The sequence below is a fragment of the Panulirus ornatus genome, chromosome 63, assembly GCF_036320965.1.
Source record: "Panulirus ornatus isolate Po-2019 chromosome 63, ASM3632096v1, whole genome shotgun sequence".
NCBI classification, from domain to species: domain Eukaryota; kingdom Metazoa; phylum Arthropoda; class Malacostraca; order Decapoda; family Palinuridae; genus Panulirus; species Panulirus ornatus.
Window position 1 is genome coordinate 14,954,030 of NC_092286.1, and position 20,414 is coordinate 14,974,443.

The 20,414-nt window shown below is 42.4% G+C and overlaps 1 protein-coding gene across 4 annotated transcripts in view; it reads left to right on the plus strand.

Moving 5' to 3' along the window:
• Nucleotides 1-20,414, plus strand: part of LOC139745838 (uncharacterized) — a 239,931-nt gene that overhangs the window by 33,374 nt on the left and 186,143 nt on the right. For 2 of the 4 annotated variants that reach the window (XM_071656434.1, XM_071656436.1), the window contains exons 2-3: nucleotides 475-1,734; nucleotides 15,050-15,499. In XM_071656434.1, the coding sequence (XP_071512535.1) occupies nucleotides 1,246-1,734; nucleotides 15,050-15,499 (939 nt within the window). In that variant the 5' untranslated portion in view covers nucleotides 475-1,245. The remainder of the gene's footprint in view (nucleotides 1-474; nucleotides 1,735-15,049; nucleotides 15,500-20,414) is intronic. The other 2 variants (XM_071656437.1, XM_071656435.1) reach the window with 2 other exon arrangements.

The window sequence follows — 20,414 nt, forward strand, 5'->3', positions numbered from 1 at the left end:
TCCTTCATTCTCTGAAATTTCCAATTATCTCTTCATACGTGGCTAAGTTCTTCCTGAACATTTACCTATGTTCTAAAATATCATGATAATGTTCTTGCATGACGTGTCACACTATAACTCTTTTATATTTTGCCGTATATGCAAATTTTCACTCATTTTCTTTTATCTATAAATTGAAAAGAGAGAAAAACTTGTTACATCAGAATCATATTTGATACCAAAGTTTAATCAAACTTTTCTCCATGTCGAACTTGCACAGACACAGACAGACAGACAGACAGACACACAGACACACACACACACACACACACAGAGGGCAACACGAGTGTAAGGCTCTTTCCCTGTAACACACAAACAGTAATCATACAAACATGAGAGAGAGAGAGAAAAAAAAGAAGATACATATCCTATTTGCATAATACCCGAATATAACAAAAGAAACCCAAATTGTGTTTTTTCCCGACCCCTTCCCAGGAACAAGGACACCCAGCAATCTCTCTAAAGAAGAACAAAAAATAAATCTAAGCCATACAATGAAATCATATAACCATTTTCTCGTGTAACAGAAATGACGGAGGTGATGTTATAAGGAAGAGAGATAGCTGTGGATCTACGCGAATAGCAAACAAAAGGAACCTACGAAAATATCTATCAATACATGAATAAATCAGTTGTCCGTCTATGAACAAGAAAATAGATATGTATAGAAATATACGTGTATAGATATAGGGAGATAATAGTGCTTTTAGAGAGAAACATATTCCTGTAAAGGTAAAATCGAATTGATAATTTTGCTAAGAATGTCGGAAATATCTGTGCTGCCTTTTAGCAATGACGGTCTGCTCAGGCCAGTGTGGTTAACAGTGAATCAAAAATTGGAAAACTGAAAGATCTTTTCTTGAAATAAAGAAAACGGATACACAGAGAGAGAAAACGAACCCTTGTTGAGACGAAGCAATGCCAGGTGTAACGTGCTGGGGCCTGAGGGAGAACTGAGCGTTGACATGATAAATGCCTTCAGGTCAGTGTTTGTGGTGGTGCGCGTTGTAACCTCGGGAATGAAAACGAGGTGAGGGGGTTGAGCGGCGAAGGGTTTAGCTCTCGCCAGGGCTTCAGACAGCTACATGCTGCTGAAGGCGAGGACACAGAACGAGGACGTCGCTGAAGCGAGACAAGTGAAGGTCTTCTTATCGTAACCTAGTACAGTTTGACCATGGCGGTGCTGAGCGAGGCGTAGGGACCAGGATGGAGATGGTCACTGGTCAGGGTGGGGTCAAGAGTGGTCGGGCCGTGGTGGGTCTGGATGTGGTCAGCCACACCTTGCCACGCAACTACCGCACCTCCGCCCACCGCCCGTGCTGCCAGCCCATCGCCCGCCCGCCGCAGACCTGCAGTGACGACCCAGGAACCAGTCCCGGCTGTGCCGGGTGCCAACCCGACCTCTGCAAAGGCGGCCCGAACCTCCAGTGTCCCGGCCTCACGCCCTACCCCGCCCACATCTACCCGGCGGTGGTGACGAGTGGCTGGGGCGGCGGTGGCGTGGAGGGGGAATGTGCCAAGTGCAGGTTGCTGGCACCATCCCCGTGGGCGTGTCAGGACCCGTGCTGCGCCGCTATCAATGCCACGCCCTTGCCTTGCTCGTGGGGACATCCCAGGCAGCACCCCTCCTACCAGAGCAACCACCGCGCCTCTCAACGTGACCTGCAGGTACCCAGAGCCTCCTCTGTGTGTGTGGTAGGTGGCTGCCGGCTTCTCCCTCCGCAGTGCTTCCCTGTCTCCTCCTGACGAAGCGTCAGGTGTTCCTCCTCCCTCGTGTGTTCATCTCTCTCTCTCTCTCTCTCCTCTTACGTGGCAGTGTTCTTGTTAACGTGGACTGTCCTCTCTACTCTCTCATCCTGCTGCACTCTTCTGCTTGCCACTGCTTTCGCTTGATCGTCATCCTCTTTTTCTTCTTTAGGTGTTCTTGCTAGATCATATTTGTTCTTCGAGCTTGCCTGTGACGTGTTCTTGGTATACGATGACCTTTCAGTCCTCCTTCATCATATACATCATAAATTAAGTCATGCCTTTTTCATGTATGTCCTATATTGTTTCGTGGTTATGAGTATATATACCTGGGTCGACGTGCTGTCAATAGATTGAAGCAGGGCATGTGAAACGTCTGGGGTAAACCATGGAAAGTTCTGTGGGGCCTGGATGTGGAAAGGGAGCTGTGGTTTCGGTGCATTATACATGACAGCTAGAGACTAAGTGTGAACGAATGTGGCCTTTGTTGTCTTTTCCTAGCGCTACCTCGCGCGCGTGCGGGGGGGAAGGGGGTGTCATTTCATTTGTGGCGGGGTGGCGACGGGAATGAATAAAGGCATCAAGTATGAATTATGTAAATGAGTATATATGTATATGTCTGTGCATGTATATATATATATGTATACGCTGAAATGTATAGGTATGCATTTGTGCGTGTGTGGACGTATATGTATATACATGTGTATGTGGGTGGGTTGGGCCATTGTTTCGTCTGTTTCCTTGCGCTACCTCGCTAACGCGGGAGACAGCGACAAAGTATGATATATATATATATATATATATATATATATATATATATATATATATATATATATATATATATATATATTAGGTGCTACCAGTGTTACCGGACTCGACCTGTTTGACGTTACTCTGTGGGTGAAGAGTTGCCTTTGGTGAGGTTGTGTCATCATCATCATCGTCATCATCTCGTGAACGAGAGTTCACTCTCATCAAAGAACTTCTCGCTACAAAGGAGCCGTGTTCTCCCGGCTACTGACGGTGGCCACGGCCTTAAAGCTGCAGGTACCCCTGGATGAGGGAGAGGGAGAGGTCATGCGGGCACAACAACATGTTCTCTACGTGAACGGGGGGGACCGTGTGTGCTGTATGATGATAGTGATGATGATGATGATAGTGATGATAAAGATCATAAAGATAATAATGATAATAATGATCGTAATGATAATATAAATAATGATAATAATGATTTTTATAATAATTATAAAATAATAATAAAATAATGCTAATACTGCTAATCATAGTGATATATATTATATATTATACTTTGTCGCTGTCTCCCGCGTTTGCGAGGTAGCGCAAGGAAACAGACGAAAGAAATGGCCCAACCCACCCCCATACACATGTATATACATACGTCCACACACGCAAATATACATACCTACACAGCTTTCCATGGTTTCACCCCAGACGCCTCACATGCCCTGATTCAATCCACTGACAGCACGTCAGCCCCGGTATACCACATCGCTCCAATTCACTCTATTCCTTGCCCTCCTTTCACCCTCCTGCATGTTCAGGCCCCGATCACACAAAATCTTTTTCACTCCATCTTTCCACCTCCAATTTGGTCTCCCTCTTCTCCTTGTTCCCTCCACCTCCGACACATATATCCTCTTGGTCAATCTTTCCTCACTCATCCTCTCCATGTGCCCAAACCACTTCAAAACACCCTCTTCTGCTCTCTCAACCACGCTCTTTTTATTTCCACACATCTCTCTTACCCTTACGTTACTCACTCGATCAAACCACCTCACACCACACATTGTCCTCAAACATCTCATTTCCAGCACATCCATCCTCCTGCGCACAACTCTATCCATAGCCCACGCCTCGCAACCATACAACATTGTTGGAACCACTATTCCTTCAAACATACCCATTTTTGCTTTCCGAGATAATGTTCTCGACTTCCACACATTCTTCAAGGCCCCCAGAATTTTCGCCCCCTCCCCCACCCTATGATCCACTTCCGCTTCCATGGTTCCATCCGCTGCCAGATCCACTCCCAGATATCTAAAACACTTCACTTCCTCCAGTTTTTCTCCATTCAAACTCACCTCCCAATTGACTTGACCCTCAACCCTACTGTACCTAGTGATAATGATAATAATTATGATAAGGATAAAACGATACTAGTAATAATAATAATTATATTACTACTACTACTACTAATAATAATAATGATAATGATAATAAGTGTTGGCGGACTCCGCCTCCATGTGGTGACGCGATCTTGCACCATCGTCAGGTGACAAAGAGTAAAACCTCAGATGAAGCCCTTCTTCCACAAGAGGAATCCATAATTTTCCTGATTGTAGCACAGGGCTGAAGACGTAGGGGGCCCCTGTAACAGGGGTCCTTGGGATGTGGAATTGAATAATCACACACACACACGGGTTCGAACCCTGACTCAGGGCGTCTGGCCACCTCAGCCACACGGAGGTTAGAAGACACAGCCACCGTCCGCAGCCCACTGTTTTCTGGCCATGTCCCACCTCATCTCAGTGGGGGTAACATGGACTTTAATCTAGCGCGACTCCGATGGTGTGACACATATGTCGATGGAACACAGCGAGTAAGAATGAGGCCGAGGTGGCCCGACACTTTAATCAGGGCTCGAATCAAGCTCATGGTGTTTATATATATATATATATATATATATATATATATATATATATATATATATATATATATATATATATATATATATATAAACATGTTTACCAAATGGCGTCCTAGCTTCGTCTCTTCGATGTATATCAACTGACTGTTATATTTCTCTCTTGTGTCTCCCCTGATGATGTGATTATTACACGAAAGTGCACTTGGGAACTTTTCGCGTTTCATTTTCCCCGTGGACTCATAGGAATATCTTGATCACGCGCAAAATTGTGATCCTTTCCAATATATATATATATATATATATATATATATATATATATATATATATATATATATATATATATATATATATAAACAACACGTGTCGGATTTGAGACGTGGGAGCGGCGTCTGGCTAAGTCTGTTACAACAGGAAGTTTGCGTCTGCTCTGGAGATCGATGTGACCTTCCACCCGGGCTTCTGACGATCCCTCTGGTGTGCTGGGGAAGTGGCTGGATCAAGCCAACTGCTGACACCCTGGGCGTGGAGTGAATACTTCCCAGGACGGCCGAAGCCCATGGGGTCAAGGCAATACCGACTACAGAGAGAGAGAGAGAAAAGATGCTGTTCTCTCCTCCACAACGACACTCACCAGTTCTATCTGCCTCTCTCGTGCCTTATACATATATATCCAGTGGGGCGATTCTCAAGACACCTTTGCTCGCGAGGTGGGATATCACACGCGCATCGAGCTTCAAACAAAGCCATATGAAGAGATGAGATTACGGAATCACGTACGACACGTTCACACCAGCGACTGTGAGTGGGTCAGGCACCTAAGTGTGTGTGGGTCAGGCACCTAACATACTGGTGGATCTGAGGGTTTACTGCCATACCGTCCATGGAAGTTGAAAGCAATGGAAAACCCATACAACAAAATCTTCATAAGGTAATGCAGGAGTGTATTTAGGATGTTCCCAAACTCCTCTTGTTCCTCGGCTTCTGAGAGGAGCGTCTTCAGCCAAACCTGTGGACATACGGTGGAGGGAAGGTCCTCCTTGTATGTGCGGTGGAGGGAAGGTCCTCCTTGTATGTACGGTGGAGGGAAGGTCCTCCTTGTATGTGCGGTGGAGGGAAGGTCCTCCTTGTATGTACGGTGGAGGGAAGGTCCTCCTTGTATGTACGGTGGAGGGAAGGTCCTCCTTGTATGTACGGTGGAAGGAAGGTCCTCCCTGTATGTACGGTGGAGGGAAGGTCCTCCTTGTATGTACGGTGGAGGGAAGGTCCTCCCTGTATGTACGGTGGAGGGAAGGTCCTCCCTGTATGTACGGTGGAGGGAAGGTTCTCCCTGTATGTACAGTGGAGGGAAGGTCCTCCCATACATTGCTGAGAGGCTGCATACATCACCCTGGGGCATGTGTCCGTCTGTCGGATCCCTGGATGGTCACACTTGAACCCCACTGAGCACGAGGGTACGACCCTTGGGTTATCAAGATGACCTGGCCTTTGACCTCACCCACAAGACTTGGGTCAAAGGTCAGGCCATCATACGAAAAAAAGGGTCGTCTCGTCGTGATCCTCGGTCGTACTATCGTTCTCAAAAAACTTCAAAAAAAATGACCAGAATTATTTCAACTTTTTCAAATTTCTTTTTCAATTCTCCAGGCTTCATAAACTTCCACGTCAAATATCATAAATTCTGCGCAAAAGCAGAAAAAAAAATCTTTCGCTGTCAGTATATAAATAGATCTTGATGCTCTCGCAGCGCAATTATCTCTCCAAACAAAAAATCATTTATACGTCCAATTTCAACTAAAAAAAAAAAACCCTCAAAAAACGACGATGATGCAGAGAATAATATTTTTGTTAATGCAAAACAATACATATATATATATATATATATATATATATATATATATATATATATATATATATATATATATACACATATATATATATATATATATATATATATATATATATATATATATATATATATATATATATATATGTATATACACACATATATATATATATATATATATATATATATATATATATATATATGTATATACACACATATATATATATATATATATATATATATATATATATATATATATATATATATATATATATCCATGGGGACAGGGGAAAAGGAATTCTTCGCACGTATTCCCTGCGTGTCGAAAAAGGAGACTGAAAGGGGAGGGAGCAGGGGGCCTCGAAACCCTCCTCTCTCATTTATAATTTTCCAAAAGAAGGAACAGAGAAGGGGGCCAAGAGATGATATTCCCTCAAAGGTTCAGTCCTCTGTTCTTAAAGCTACCTCGCTAACGCGGGAAATGGCGAATAGTATATATATATATAATATATATATATACATATATATATATATATATATATATATATATATATATATATATATATATATATATATATATTGGGAGGTAAGTTTTAATGGAGAAAAACTGGAGGAAGTAAAGTGTTTTAGATATCTGGGAGTGGATCTGGCAGCGGATGGAACCATGGAAGCGGAAGTGGATTATAGGGTGGGGGAGGGGGCGAAAATCCTGGGAGCCTTGAAGAATGTGTGGAAGTCGAGAACATTATCTCGGAAAGCAAAAATGGGTATGTTTGAAGGAATAGTGGTTCCAACAATGTTGTATGGTTGCGAGGCGTGGGCTATGGATAGAGTTGTGCGCAGGAGGGTGGATGTGCTGGAAATGAGATGTTTGAGGACAATGTGTGGTGTGAGGTGGTTTGATCGAGTAAGTAACGTAAGGGTAAGAGAGATGTGTGGAAATAAAAAGAGCGTGGTTGAGAGAGCAGAAGAGGGTGTTTTGAAATGGTTTGGGCACATGGAGAGAATGAGTGAGGAAAGATTGACCAACAGAATATGTGTGTCAGAGGTGGAGGGAACGAGGAGAAGTGGGAGAACAAATTGGAGGTGGAAAGATGGAGTGAAAATGATTTTGAGTGATCGGGGCCTGAACATGCAGGAGTGTGAAAAGCGTGCAAGGAATAGAGTGAATTGGAACGATGTGGTATACCAGGGTCGACGTGCTGTCAATGGATTGAACCTGGGCATGTGAAGCGTCTGGGGTAAACCATGGAAAGTTCTGTGGGGCCTGGATGTGGAAAGGGAGCTGTGGTTTCGGTGCATTATACATGACAGCTAGAGACTGAGTGTGAACGAATGTGGCCTTTGTTGTCTTTTCCTAGCGCTACCTCGCGCACATGCGGGGGGAGGGGGATGTTATTTCATGTGTGGCGGGGTGGCAATGGGAATGAATAAAGGCAGACAGTATGAATTATGTACATGTGTATATATGTATATGTCTGTGTGTGTATATATATGTATACGTTGAGATGTATAGGTATGTATATTTGCGTGTGGACGTGTATGTATATACATGTGTATGTGGGTGGGTTGGGCCATTTCTTTCGTCTGTTTCCTTGCGCTACCTCGCTAACGTGGTACACAGCGACAAAGCAAAAATACATAAATAAATAAATATATATGTTATACTTAATCGCTGTTTCCCGCGTCAGCGAGGTAGAGCAATGAAACAGACGAAGAATGGCCCAACCACTCATACATACACACACACACAATATATATATATATATATATATATATATATATATATATATATATATATATATATATATTCGCCATTTCCCGCGTTAACGAGGTAGCGTTAATAACAGGACTGAGCCTTAGAGGGAATATCCTCACTTGGCTCCCTTCTCTAGTCCATCTTTTAGAAAATTAAAATCGGGAGGGGCGGACTTCCAGCCTCTCGCTCCCTCCCCTTTTAGTCGCCTTTCAACGACATGCAGGGAATGCGTGGGAAGTATTCTTTCTCCCCTATCCACAGGGATATATATATATATATATATATATATATATATATATATATATATATATATATATATATATATATATATATATGATTTGAGATATACATTTAGATATTTTCAGAAAACTATTTTCTTTTCATTTTTTTTTTTTTTCAGTCGCGACAGTTTCGCTAAAATACGTGTCTTGTGTTTGTATGGTTGTGTGGAGGGCGCGGTAGTCGGCGACGAGACAGCAATTTGTACGTAATTCAGTGGAGCGCGAACACTGAGGCAGATCGCGAGTCGCAGCGAAATTTGATATTCACTCGCCGTGTTCTCGAAGGAACTAAGGAGAAAATGGGAAGAACGAAGAAAAGGGAAGGAAAACGATGCATAGAATAGAAAGAATGTATGAGGAGAAGAGAAGAATGAGTCAAAGAATATGAATGGTAATGATGTAATAATGATAATATAAATAACATCAATAATGATGATAATGATTATAATATTAATAATAATAATGAAAATAATAATCATAATAATATGAAGATAATGATAAAGTTGAGAAAGAACCTAAAGAAAGGAAGACGAAGAAAGAAGAGAGAAAGCAGAAGACGACGATGAAGGAAGGAAGGAGGAAGAAAGAAGAATGTCGACGACAACACTAATCATGAAGGGAAGACTTGGAAAGACGTAGAGGATGGAGACAACTCTGTGGACGACCTTGAACATCCAACTCTCCCTCTCCCTGTCTCCTCCTCCCTCCTACTCGCACCTCCCTAGCCTTGAGAACTAGAGGTACACACACACCATACCACACCCGACACAGGCCCTTGGCTCATCTCACTTTATGAGAGAACTTACATTTCTTGATCCTAGTGAGTCGCAGATTAAAGTGTCCTCATAAAACCTTGGTCGCCCCTCACCCCCATATATTTTAAGAGGTGATACACGGGTAAGGTTCATTGTGGGTACATGCCTATGGCGCTATCAGGATGAAATCAACGTACAACTAGTCACTAAGACTAACTAGTGTTTCTAACGGAGTGAGCACCAGCCACCCGCCTCAGTGTGCTTCAGGCTATCGCTTGGGAAGGAGGCTCTTTTATTACGCCTCCTGGCTACCACTTTAATTTGGGAATCTCCTTTCTATGCACCGTATTTCTTCCACTTTTGCTTCAGGTTTGGGGGCTCTTAACTTTCTAGGGAGGAGACGACCGAATACTCTCCTGGAAGCAAGAAAACACATGGGTACACGTGAGATTTCTCGGCGAACTGGGTGCTCAGAGCACATGATCAGGTGGCTGTGTCCTGCAACATCTCATCAGTGCCTCGCCTCGTTCATAAGATCAAAAAGACCTTATAAGGGTCCCTAAAAATGGACCTAGAATACTTCAGAAACCCTACCAGTTTCATGCTCAGACGTGTGCAGATGGCAAAGCCAAAGGAGAGATGACAGAGTGGTAAAGTGTAAGCGTGGCATCGCCTTTGAAAATATATAACGGGGCGGACAAGAGGCTTTGCGGACGTTCCGTATTGAGGTCACATTCAATCGAAGATCATCTTTCTCTCCTGCCCATCCACACTTACCATGAAGATAGAGTGTGTAAGCCTATCCCCTTCTTGCTCATTTGTGTAGACTTCGCCATAATGTGTTCATGAGAGAGGCAAGATACTCCGCTAATGCGGTTCTCTCTCTCAAGACCAGGGTCTCGACAACTCCAAGCATGGGGGGAGGAGAGAGTCAAGGTGGACAAAAACAACTCGGTGAACCAACATCCATTATGCATCAGCAGGGAAGGAAATACAAATATTTCATCGCGCCGAAACCTAGGTCTGCGGGGGCCCCAAGATGAATTCTAATTTGACTTTAAAACCAGTCCTGGTGCGCGTCATGTCTGAAGGGGGAGTGTTCAAACGGGTTGGTGTCACTCCTGAGTGGCTGCGAGAGCAATGGGGGTCTTCTGAAATACACTACAGATATGTGGGCAATCTATTGATCTAATTGCCTATAGGGTAAGGGATGATCGAATGCTGCTCACGTATCTCCTGCGTGTGGCAAAGGGCGACTGAGAGAGGCTTGGAGTGACGGGAGGTGGATGGAAGAGAGAGAGAGAGAGAGAGAGAGAGAGAGAGAGAGAGAGAGAGAGAGAGAGAGAGAGAGAGAGAGATCTTTCCCTCCTGTAGTATCGCTCTCTGAAAGGATGTACAGCAGTAGGAGCCAAGTGAAGACCTAATTTTTTTCCCCCTATGAGGCTCAGTAGTCTTTTCCTGATGTTACTAGGGTACAGAAGGGAAGATGAAAACACACACACACACACACACACACACACACACAGACTCTCTCTCTCTCTCTCTCTCTCTCTCTCTCTCTCTCTCTCTCTCTCTCTCTCTCTCTCTAAGATCTTAAGATCCAGTCACCTGCACAATGACCCAAGTCCTGAGGAGAGATTAAAGATGAGATTTCACTGAGAAAAAGGAAATATCTTTACTCACACGTCTATATTTCTTTCCCCCCTGTATGAAAAATGCCACTCCGACTTATAATAATCGTTGAAGTCATTTTTTTCTCTTTTTTTTTACGCGTAATATGAACGTTATAAAGGCATGGCATCCACCAGCCTCGCGCCCGCTGATGGATGGAGATGGATGACAAGACGTGAGGTGACGAAGGCAGGCTGGGCGTGGGTGGATGACGGACCACACCGCCGAGAAGATGCTGGCCTCCAGAGGCATTCTTATAGTCTGGTGGTAACCAGTTCGGGGGGGGCTCTCTGCTGAACAGTTAAGACTCCCCTTCAACGTGTCACATTACGCGCCGCCAAACACTGATGAGATGATGAAACAACTTAACAATTGAAGAAAAGGAATAGTATAAAACGTGATTTATAGGAGCGAAGTGACATGGCACACCATCGCTTTTAAGGGATCGAAAGCCTTGCGACGAGAGAGAGAGAGAGAGAGAGAGAGAGAGAGAGAGAGAGAGAGAGAGAGAGAGAGAGAGAGAGAGAGAGTAGAAAGTGATTGCCAATAGCTGGCTGATCCAAAGTAACCATTTTCTGTTGACTGACGACCAGGAACGCCTTGCTCAAGAGAACCAGCTACGATGAGCGTGGCCAGTTTTATGAAATGGTGTAATCCGAGTGTGACTAATTGGATGAAATGATGTAATTCGAGCGTGGCTAATTCGATGCAATAATGGAATTCCAGCGTGGCCAGTTTTATGAAATAACATAATTCGAGCGTGGCCAATACAATGAAATAACGTAATTCGAGCGTGGCCAATACAATGAAATAACGTATTTCGAGCGAGGCCAATATAATGAAATAACGTAATTTGAACGTGGCCAATACAATGAAATAACGTAATCCGAGCGTGGCCAATACAATGAAATAACGTAATTCGAGCTTGGCCACTATAATGAAATAACGTAATTCGAGCTTGGTCAATATAATGAAATACTGTAACTGGAACGGGACCAATTTGATGAAACAATGTAATTTGGGCCTTTACGAGTCTTACGAATTAATGTAATTCGTGTGGCCAATTTGATGACATAATGTAATTTGAGCGTGGCGAGTTTGATGAAATAATGCAATGCCAGCGTGAACAATTCAATAAAATAACGTAATTCGAGCATGGCCAGCTTAGCGCAAGTAATGTAATTCGAACTGGGCCAATCTTAAATCATAATGTAATTCGAAGACAGACATACGTCAGCAAAAGTTTTTATACAGTTAAAACGAGCCGACGCAAAATGAGAGAGAGACAAAAAATGAAGCAAAAGCAAAAGAAAAAAAAATGAAAAATGTAATTTAGTGAAAGAGAGCACTGAGTTGTGTTTCTTATCCTTCAGAAACCTCCTCAGACAAGAGATTCATGTTTCATATCTTTTAGTCTTAAGAGGATCTTGTTAAGATCAAGACGGCTGAGTTTAAAATGCAAAATGCTAAGTTCTTGTGAGCAGTTTTCTTTACCAATTTACATATTCTTGTCAAAATTATACCCCATGTGATACTTGTCTTTTGCGTAATCGTTTACTCTCGTACAAAAACAAAGATGCCTTGTTTTTCCAATTGTATACTTTTCTTGTCTCTCTCTCTATGTCAACATGTCCCAATCTCCATAGGGCTGATTCAGTTCGAAATACAAGACAATACGGTTACCACGACCAATGGAATACAACTCAAAGCTAAAAGATCTAGTACGGACGTGGGAATAAGCTTCTTTTCCAATAGGTGTGTTGAGCACTGGACTAAGTTACCTTCAGACGTAGAGAATGTTAAGACTATACATAATTTCAAAAGTCGTTCAGACAAATATTATATAAATTCAGGTATACTCTGAGAAAAAAAAACGAAAACAAAAGTAAACTGCATAAACGACAGCAGTAACGAGGACACTAGAAGACTAATGTGCAGCAGCGAGGAGTCAGTGATACCTTTTAAAACTGCTGAGCGGAATTAAATTTTCCTGTCAAGTTAAACTTTTTGTTTTTCTCTACCAAACAACCCAGTCGTCTTGGGCCAATCGGGCCTCTCGTTATCTGTCTTTCTCATGTAAAGTCACGCAAACCTCTGCATGTACTCCACTGCACATCACCAGACACTACTCTGCGCTAACACTCCTGTAATACCTCACACATACTCTCAACTCGTTCATCTCACCTTAGTTTGATAATAGTCTCTCCTCTCTCCCCCTTTCATGTCACTCACAAAAAAACTCTTTTTAATCAACTTTACCAATTTTTTTCCTCATGTCAGGACCATTTCACAATCACCTGCGTCTTCACTCTCACACAACCCATCTCGTCGATGCATACTTCCATTTGGGATCATCCAGTCTCTGATCCTCTTATTCCAAGTCATAGAAAATGTTCATCTCTGTTTCTATTCCTAGTGTCAATTTGTCACCACAAGTTTTGCCACTAAACATCATAGCAGAATTACACACACACACACAGACACACACACACACACACACACACACATATATGCGGGAGACAGCAACAAAGTATAATAAATAAAAAAATAAATATATATATATATATATATATATATATATATATATATATATATATATATATATATATATATATATTTGGTAAAGTGTGTGGAAGAAGAAAGTTAAGAGTAAATGTGAATAAGAGCAAGGTTATTAGGTACAGTAGGGTTGAGGGTCAAGTCAATTGGGAGGTGAGTTTGAATGGAGAAAAACTGGAGGAAGTGAAGTGTTTTAGATATCTGGGAGTGGATCTGTCAGCGGATGGAACCATGGAAGCGGAAGTGGATCATAGGGTGGGGGAGGGGGCGAAAATTTTGGGAGCCTTGAAAAATGTGTGGAAGTCGAGAACATTATCCCGGAAAGCAAAAATGGGTATGTTTGAAGGAATAGTGGTTCCAACAATGTTGTATGGTTGCGAGGCGTGGGCTATGGATAGAGTTGTGCGCAGGAGGATGGATGTGCTGGAAATGAGATGTTTGAGGACAATGTGTGGTGTGAGGTGGTTTGATCGAGTAAGTAACGTAAGGGTAAGAGAGATGTGTGGAAATAAAAAGAGCGTGGTTGAGAGAGCAGAAGAGGGTGTTTTGAAATGGTTTGGGCACATGGAGAGAATGAGTGAGGAAAGATTGACCAAGAGGATATATGTGTCGGAGGTGGAGGGAACGAGGAGAAGAGGGAGACCAAATTGGAGGTGGAAAGATGGAGTGAAAAGGATTTTGTGTGATCGGGGCCTGAACATGCAGGAGGGTGAAAGGAGGGCAAGAAATAGAGCGAATTGGAGTTATGTGGTATACAGGGGTTGACGTGCTGTCAGTGGATTGAACCAAGGCATGTGAAGCGTCCGGGGTAAACCATGGAAAGCTGTGTAGGTATGTATATTTGCGTGTGTGGACGTGTGTATGTACATGTGTATGGGGGGGGGGCCATTTCTTTCGTCTGTTTCCTTGCGCTACCTCGCAAACGCGGGAGACAGCGACAAAGTATGAAAAAAAAAAAAAAAAAAAAAAAATATATATATATATATATATATATATATATATATATATATATATATATATATATATATATATATATATATATATATATATACTTTTTTCATACTTGGACACGGTTTCCCACGTCATCATCGTAGTAACGAGACAAAGAAAAGTCACATCCGCTCACATCCATGCTCTACCTTTCATGTGCATTGCACCGAAACCACAGCTCCCTATCCACAACCAGTCCCCACAGACATTTCCATTGCTTACCCCGACCATTTCACATGCCCTGGTTTATTCCATCGACGGCAAGTCGACCCATTTATGGCTATACCGTTCCAGTTCACTCTATCCCATGCATACCTTTCATCCTCCTAGCACGTTCAGGCCCCAATCGCTCAAAATCTTTTCACTTCATCCTAAGTCTCTGGGTCCCTTTCCTGTCTAAATAATATGTGAAAAAGAGATGATAAGCATGTTGCCAGACCCAAACACACCAACGAGTAACGCTTGTTTACCGATGGCGTCTTTGCTAAGTCTCTTCCTTTTATGTCAACTGACTGTTCTACGTCTTCTATCTCATTCTTGTATCTCCCCTGACGATGTGATCATGACACGAAAGTGCACTTGGGGACTTATCGTGTTTCATTTTCCCCGTGGACAAATAGGAACATACTTGATCACGCACACAACTGCTCATATTCTTATAGATAAATACACCCAAAAATGCAATTTGCTTTTTCCGTGATGATCATTACTAACTACAATTTACGTCTTGTGTTGCAGCTGCCCAAACTGCTGAGCGTTGAGGAACGGCTGACCACCGCCCTCGGCCACCCACTCGACTTCCAGGCTCAGGCACACACCAACACAGACGCCAACACGTACACCACCACCTGTCAGAACTACACGACCACCACTAACCCTCCGTCGTCTAAGGCCCAACCCCACGTCCAGTGCAATAAGACTCAGGCCCATCCTTACACCAAGACCCAGGGGCAAAATAAGCCCCAGACCCACCCTGGCTCCCACAGCGACAATCACCACGGCAAAACCCACGTGCATGACATAATCCACGGCCACTCCCACCACAACCACAAGCACTCCCACAGCCAGGGCCTGGCTCCTACGGGGTCCCGCTTGAGCAGGAGTGTCGAGAATTTGCCCAGGGACATCAAGGAACACATCCTGAAGTGCCAGTGCTCCTGTGACCACCTGGGCTACGGTAACTATTCGGTAAGTTCCCACTTTCTTACCTACTTACTTAACTACCTACTTACTTACCTACCTACTTACTTAACTATTTCCCTACCTACCTACCTACCTCCCTACATACCTGCCTACTTAAGTACCTACCTACTGATCTAACTACCTACTTAACTACCTACTTACTTAACTATTTCCCTACCTACCTACCTACCTCCCTACATACCTGCCTACTTAAGTACCTACCCACTGATCTAACTACCTACTTAACTACCTACTTACTTACCTACCTACTTATTTACTTACCTACCTACTTACTTACCTATTTCCCTATCTACCTACCTACTTACCTACATACCTGCCTACTTAAATACCTACCTACCTACTTCCCTACCTACCTACCTACTTACGTACCTACTTACCTATCTACTTGCCTATCTACCTACTTACCTACCTACCTATTTACGTACCTACCTACTTACTTACCTACCTACTTGCTTACCTACTTACCTATCTACCTACCTACCTACTTACTTACCTACCTATCTACCTAACAACCTACTTACTTACCTACCTACCTAACCCAACCCAGGTGCTCTGCCTCGCCGGAATATGCCGACCTCTGTTTTAATCCCTGAAATTCTTCACATTGCCAGAGCATGCTGAAGTGTCACTCTGGAAAATATTATTTCGGTTTACCTCTCTCTCTCTCTCTCTCTCTCTCTCTCTCTCTCTCTCTCTCTCTCTCTCTCTCTCTCTCTCTCATTCTCGGAAAAGCAGCGAAGCAAAATATAGAACGTGAAACGTGAATTTCTACCAAACATAAAGAAAAGATTTCCAGAAGAGAGGGAATCCATGATGTCTAATGAAGAAGATGCACCAACAGATGCGTCATGAGGGAATAATATCTCCACCTCCTTCAGAATGATCCAATCATAATGACATCAGATGTGGACAGAATTGTCCACAAAATCACATCAGCCAGGTGCTTTTGCAGACGACATCATAACGGGAGGAAGAGAAGACGACGGAAATGAACATGGAAAGAGAGCTGGATATAATCAACAAGTTCGCAGAGTAAAACATGGAATTCAACGAAGATTAATATGAGGAAAATCACTCAGGAATGATAAAAAAAAAAAAAAAAATGAGCCATACGAGGGACTAGTAGGAAAGGACACACAAGGTTCAGTAGACATACAGACGTAGGAACCATCACGAACGTGAAATCTGAAGTGACTGAACACAGTGAAACAATGAACAGTCGAGTCAAATAATGAGTGGTATGATAATGAGAACAAAGACCACGAGAAAGAGAAAATGCCAACAATGAAAATGTTTAATGTCTGCATAAGAAGCAAAACCGAATACTGATCCTGTATCTCTATGGTCATCGACCAGCAAAGAAGCGAAAAAGAAACAAGTTAGAGAGAATCTGAATATATTTTTCATTTACAGAATGGAAGAACTGGAACACCTATACTGCAGAACTATGAAAAGATAAAAGAATTGTTTGACATGAAAAAGGGGAAGGACAAAGGACAGTTTTTACCTGGCAGGAAACACAGAGATAGAGAGAAAACATTTTAGATCTAAAATGTACAAATACGGAAAAAGAAACTGTGATTAAATTCTATACAAAAATACCTGGAAACTTAAACAGATTTCGAGCGAGAATACGTGATCGTCTTCTTAGGCAAATATGCCGGCTTTTCAACGTTTTATACAATGATATACGAAATGATCGAGAGTCGGTACTTTCAGAATGACTGAAGGGAGTGCCGGGTCAGGCTAAGATATGCAGACACACCTCATGGATGGCAGAGTGACACAACGGTAGGAGAAAACAAGGATAAGATGTGAGGCGAGCGCTACGTCCTAGCGCTGCCTCAGGCATGTTCTAGTATATGCTTGTAGGTATGTTCGTATGCAAGTTTGTAAGTTGGTTGGCACGTATGTATATATGTAAGTAGGTAGGCACGTATGTATATATGTAAGTAGGTAGGAAAGTAGGTAGGTAGGTAGGTAGTTAAGTGGGTAGGTAAGTAGGTAGTTATGTAGGTAGAAAGGTAAGTAGGTAGAAAATTAAGTAGGTAGGAAAGTAAGTAGGTAGGTAGGTAAGTAGGTAGAAAGGTAAGTAGGTAGAAAGGTAAGTAGGTAGGTAGGTAAGTAGGTAGGAAAGTAAGTAGGTAGGTAGGTAGGTAGATAAGAAGGTAGGTAGGTATGTACTTAAGTAGGAAGGTAGATAAGTAGGTAAGAATGTAATTCGGTAGGCAAGTAAGAAGGTAGGTAGAGTTGGTAGGTAGGTAGGTAGGTAGGTTCGCTAGCACACTCTCTAATGAACAACACACCAGCAACATCGACTGAATGAAGCATATAGTACACACTTGACAGGCTTGTACGAGATACCCGAACTGTACCGCACAACTTAGAACAACAGAGAAAATGCCATGATAATCTACAGAGGTCCACAGATGAAAGACAACAATGTGACTGAAATAATAAAAAAAAAATGACAGTCACAACAAGGGAAGGAAAAAAAAAAGAGAAAAAAGAAAAGAACCGTAATTAAATTCACAAGAAAAGTTTTCACACGAACGAACCTTTATGAAAACCATTCAGACGGGAAGGAGGGAATATAGCCATCTCGTCCTTTAGCGTTGTTATTTCGTAATTATTCGGACAGGTTCTCCTATCTCTTGGGCTAATGATGCGCCACACGAGGGTATGCGCCGGTGATAGCCAAAGCCATAGAGGCATCTAAAGTTCCCTGATGGGAATTTCAACTCACAGTAAGAACGTGGGAATTAGAATGTCTGCGCTGGCGTTCCACACTCACGGCAGAGGAAGGCGGAGGCCGCAAGGTGGGCCTCTGGGACACCTACTGTTGCTGTTGGTCATGTCGTGTGTGTGTGTGAAGCTTACTCAACCCTCCCGGGGTCAGACCATCCAAGACAGAGCTCTCTCTCTCTCTCTCTCTCTCTCTCTCTCTCTCTCTCTCTCTCTCTCTCTCTCTCTAAGTTAGGAAACCATTTAGACTTCAGACTTGTAGGTAGATGCCTCGCCGTGGTGTAGCGTTCAGTCTTCTTGGCCGCGCTGCATTCAACGGGCCATCCAGGGTCAGGCCAACATAGGTTCAAATCCCGTTTGCACAAGTCGGTTCACTGTCAACCTTAAGCCAGAGTATATATATATATAAATATATATATATTTTTTTTTCAAACCATTCGCCATTTCCCGCATTAGCAAGGTAGCGCCAAGAACAGAGGACCGGGCCTCTGAGGGAACATCCTCACCTGGCCCCCTTCTCTGTTCCTTCCTTTGGAAAATTAATAAAAAAAAAAAAAAAAAAGAGGGGAGGATTTCCAGCCCCCCGCTCCCTCCCCTTTTAGTCGCCTTCTGCGACACGCAGGGAATACGTGGGAAGTATATATATATATATATATATATATATATATATATATATATATATATATATATATACACATTATTTCCTTTTCATTATACTTTGTCGCTGTCTCCCACGTTAGCGAGATAACGCAGGGAAACAGACGAAAGAATGGCCCAACCCACCCACATACACATGTATGTACATAGACGCCCACAAACGCACATAAACATACCTATACATTTCAACGTATACATACATATATATTGGAAAGGATCACAATTTTGTGCGTGATCAAGATATTCCTATGAGTCCACGGGGAAAATGAAACACGAAAAGTTCCCAAGTGCACTTTCGTGTAATAATCACATCATCAGGGGAGACACAAGAGAAAAATATAACAGTCAGTTGATATACATCGAAGAGACGAAGCTAGGACGCCATTTGGTAAACATGTGATTGTCCAAAATGGCGTCCTAGCTTCGTCTCTTCGATGTATATCAACTGACTTATATTTCTCTCTTGTGTCTCCCCTGATGATGTGATTATTACACGAAAGTGCACTTGGGAACTTTTAGTGTTTCATTTTCCCCGTGGACTCATAGGAATACATATATATACACAAACACATAAATATATACACATGTACATATTCATACTTGCTGCCTTCATTCATTCTCGTCGCCACTCTGCCACACATAAAATGACTCCCCCTCCCCCCTGTATGTGCGCGAGGTAGCGCTAGGAAAAGACAACAAAGGCCACATTCGTTCACACTCAGTCTATGTGTAATGCACCGAAACCACAGCTCCATTTCCACATCCATATATATATATATATATATATATATATATATATATATATATATATATATATATATATATATCGTAAATGAGATGGTCTTGATCAGGGCGTTCAGTTACTCGTTCCGTCTCTGCTGACATAAAGAAAAAGATAATTTGTCTCTCGTTCTGTCAACTACACCGGGCTGATGAAAAGAAATGAACAACCGAAGAAAGTTTTGGAAACTTGTACAAAAATGGTTGATTTTCAGGAGCAATTAATTAGGCAGCTTCAAACGCCAGGCTTCACTTGAAGTTCCTTGATGATGGCGAAGCATTTGAGATCGTCAGCTGAACGTAATGATGACATTTCATCTTTTATGTAACCTGTGTCGGCACAGGCACTAATCAAGACATTTCATTAACGCTATATGTATATATATATATATATATATATATATATATATATATATATATATATATATATATATATATATTGATTGAGAGGGTGAAGGCATGTACAGAGCATCAGATTGGGGAAGAGCAGTGTGGTTTCAGAAGTGGTAGAGGATGTGTGGATCAGGTGTTTGCTTTGAAGAATGTATGTGAGAAATACTTAGAAAAGCAAATGGATTTGTATGTAGCATTTATGGATCTGGAGAAGGCATATGATAGAGTTGATAGAGATGCTGTGTGGAAGGTATTAAGAATATATGGTGTGGGAGGCAAGTTGTTAGAAGCAGTGAAAAGTTTTTATCGAGGATGTAAGGCATGT